Source organism: Oratosquilla oratoria, chromosome 42, assembly GCF_046742065.1.
Source record: "Oratosquilla oratoria isolate Oo_2021 chromosome 42, ASM4674206v1, whole genome shotgun sequence".
NCBI lineage: Eukaryota > Metazoa > Arthropoda > Malacostraca > Stomatopoda > Squillidae > Oratosquilla > Oratosquilla oratoria.
In genome coordinates, this window is record NC_134818.1 from 42,613,662 (window position 1) to 42,616,904 (window position 3,243).

At 36.8% G+C, this 3,243-nt stretch overlaps 1 protein-coding gene across 1 annotated transcript in view; it reads left to right on the plus strand.

Annotated features, from left to right (window-relative positions):
- The first annotated feature begins 2,475 nt into the window (after nucleotides 1–2,475).
- The window catches only part of LOC143021661 (ATP-dependent DNA helicase Pif1-like), an 849-nt gene continuing 81 nt past the window's right edge, over nucleotides 2,476–3,243 (plus strand). The window contains exon 1 of the mRNA XM_076179272.1: nucleotides 2,476–3,243. This exon is cut by the window's right edge and continues 81 nt beyond it. Coding sequence (XP_076035387.1) covers nucleotides 2,476–3,243 — 768 coding nt within the window.

The following is a 3,243-nucleotide window of genomic DNA, read 5'->3' on the forward strand; positions in this document are numbered from 1 at the left end:
TTACATTTGTATTTCTATTATGGAAAAAACCAGCAAGTAAAACTGCGTAGTCAAAAATTTTACACCTATGGAAGTAGTGAAAAAGATAAGACAGCAAAACGACGAGTAAGAGAAGAAAAAGAAGTATCTGCCAATGAGACAATAGTGTCTCAGATTTACAATTATATGGTAGTCAACAATGCGTGTCTCGCGGGTATGTTAAAAGAAATAGAGTCTGCAAAGTTACTCATTGAAGCTCATGTAAAAAAAATATGGAAACGTTCCTGACATGTCTATAACTTTGAAGACGGCTGAAGGAATCAATACACGAGAACATAAAGACGTGTACCATCTTCCCTCTTCTTCTTCGCAAGTTGGGGGATCGTTAATTTTGGTCCTGACAAGGATCCGCTGACGATAACAATTAGCTCTCCAAAGGACAATTCATCATTTCCTTTGAAAATTGTTAACCATAACAATTATCTTTACGACAATTTTCAGTACCCCTTACTGTTTCCTAAGGGAGATCTTGGGTATTCTTATACAATGACGAAACAGTGTAAACCTGAGAAAGGTGTTGGAAAATATAACCTTCTATGTACTATTCATTTTTATATATGGAGAGAGAGGGGAATTTTAACTATCTAACGAAAGGAAGAAAATTGTTTCAGCAGTTTACCGTGGATAATTCTGTCAAAGTTGAATATAATAAGTTGTATTTTTTAGAATGTAATCAGAGACAAATAAGAAAAGAACGAGCAGATATTTTACGTGGAGATGACGGAAAAGAATCGGGGGACCACGATATATGAAACAATGTCAACAAGATGCTCTTGCATTCGTGACATATTACGGTTCCCCAGATTATTTTATTACTTTCACAATGAACCCAAATTGGGAGGAATTACGTTCGGCGATGGATAAAACAGGTTCCTTTGATACCCATCCATGTGAACGACCCGATTTGGTTAGCCGAATTTTCAAGTTGAAAGTTGATAATCTAATGTATGATTTAACACAGAAGCATATTTTTGGTCGTGTTAAGGCTAACCTTTACAGTATTGAGTGGCAAAAACGAGGTCTCCCACACGTTCACATTTTATTGTGGATGGAAGAGCGTGTGACCACTGATGCGGTGGAAAAGCTTATTTCAGCAGAAATACCAGATAAAAAAACCGAACCTAAACTTTTCGAAATTGTCAGAAAGTGTATGATTCACGGTCCCTGCAAAGGTTATGACGAGTCAAATATCTGCTGCCAGGGAAAAAATAATAAAGGATAAACATGCGGTAAAGGATTCCCTAAAACGTGTAGAAAGGATTTACTTTTTGGGAATAATGGATATCCGCAGTATAAAAGAAGATCCATCGGCGAAGGTGGACATTCTTTCGAGATACAAGTTAAGGGTAAGAAGATCACTGTGGACAATTCATGGGTTGTGCCCCACAATCCGTATATGTGCTTGAAATACAACGCTCACATAAATGTAGTGTTCAAACTCTATCAAGTGCATAGCCTATGTCACCAAATATGTAAATAAGGGGTGTGATCGTATACTTTTTACAAAAACAACCGAGAAAGGTGTTATAAATAAAGTTAAAAACTACCAAAAAGCGAGATATGTAAATGCTAATGAAGCAACTTGGAAAATATTCAAGTTTGATATTCATAAAAGTTATCCAGCTATAACCACTCTTGATCTGCACTTGGAAGGAGAAAACGAAGTGTTTTACTCAGAACAATCTTCAGAGCAAGAAATTAAAGATAAGACTCATAAAGAAACTCAATTAACAGCATTTTTCAAACTATGTTCAGAAAACTATTTTGCAGCTAAGCTTTACTATCACGAGGTACCAAACCATTTCATTTACAATGATAAGATTTCAAAGTGGGTGGAGCGGAAAGGACGCACATTTTCACTTGGGCGTATTCGAGCAGTGACGACTAACACGGTTGAATTATTCTACTTGAGGCTTCTGTTAACGCACAAACAAGGTCCGACATAATTTCAAGATATTCGAACTATTGACGATCAATCATATTCTTTGTACAGAGAATCAGTCAAAGCGATGGGACTCCTAAGCGACGAAGAAAACTGGAGAAGTACAATAATGGAGATAATTAACCATACAAATGATCGAAAACAACTAAGAGAAACTTATGCGAGCATGTTAGTTTTTTCGGATCTTGAAGATCAATCAGGAATCTGGGAAGAGACTAAAGATTTGTTCGCCAGTCATTTTCTGCATCACAACAATTTGACCGAATACAACGATGAGATTTATTTGGACGCATTAGATGACATACAAGAACATGTATGGAACTGTGGAGGCGGAAGGATTACTGAGTATGGGTTACCGCCTTCCAGAGACGGAGAGAAGACATCAAATGTTATTCGCAGAGAGAGATCCTACAACAAAGAAAAGTTACAGCAAGATGTTACAGAAAAAAAATAAACTTTTAAATGACAAACAGAGACATTGTTATGATGTTGTAATGTCTCGAAGTCAGACTGGAAGTATGTTCGACAATAATGGATTTTTCTTGAATGCTTCAGGAGGCACCGGAAAATCTTTCGTCTTGAATATGTTATTGGATTCTGTTCGCTCTCAGGGAAAAATAGCTTTGGCTGTCGCCTCTTCGGAAATCGCTGCTACAGTTTTACACGGAGGACGAACAGCTCATAACATGTTCAAAATTCCTGTGATGGAGTATAATGAAATCCGTTCCTGTGGCATCAAGAAAAACTCTGAGCTCGCAAAGTTATTAAAAATAACGTCTCTAATAGTTTGGGATGAAGTAGTTATGGCAAACAAAAACACGCTAACTGCTCTCGATATTACTCTCAGAGACGTCCTAGAGAATGACAAATTCATGGGAGGTATAGTTTTTGTTTGTGCGGGAAATTTCCGTCAAATTCTTCCAGTCATACGAGGTGGAGGAAAAAACGAGGAACTCGAACACTGTATCAAGTTAAGTTATCTATGGGAAGGTCTAACAAAATTAGAAATGACTGAAAACGTTAGATTGAAAACCAATTATGTCAGAAATAAATCTTTTGCAAAAAACTTATTAAAACTAGGAACAGGAGAATCTGGACCTGTATACTTTCTCGAAAATTTTGGAATAAGTGTCAAAACCCGCGAAGAATTGGTTAACAAAGTTTACGACGATATAGAAAATAATCGTTTGAGCGCCTCATACTTTGAGAAACGAGCTATTATTTCTCCCACCAATGATGACGTCGATAGTATAAATTCAATG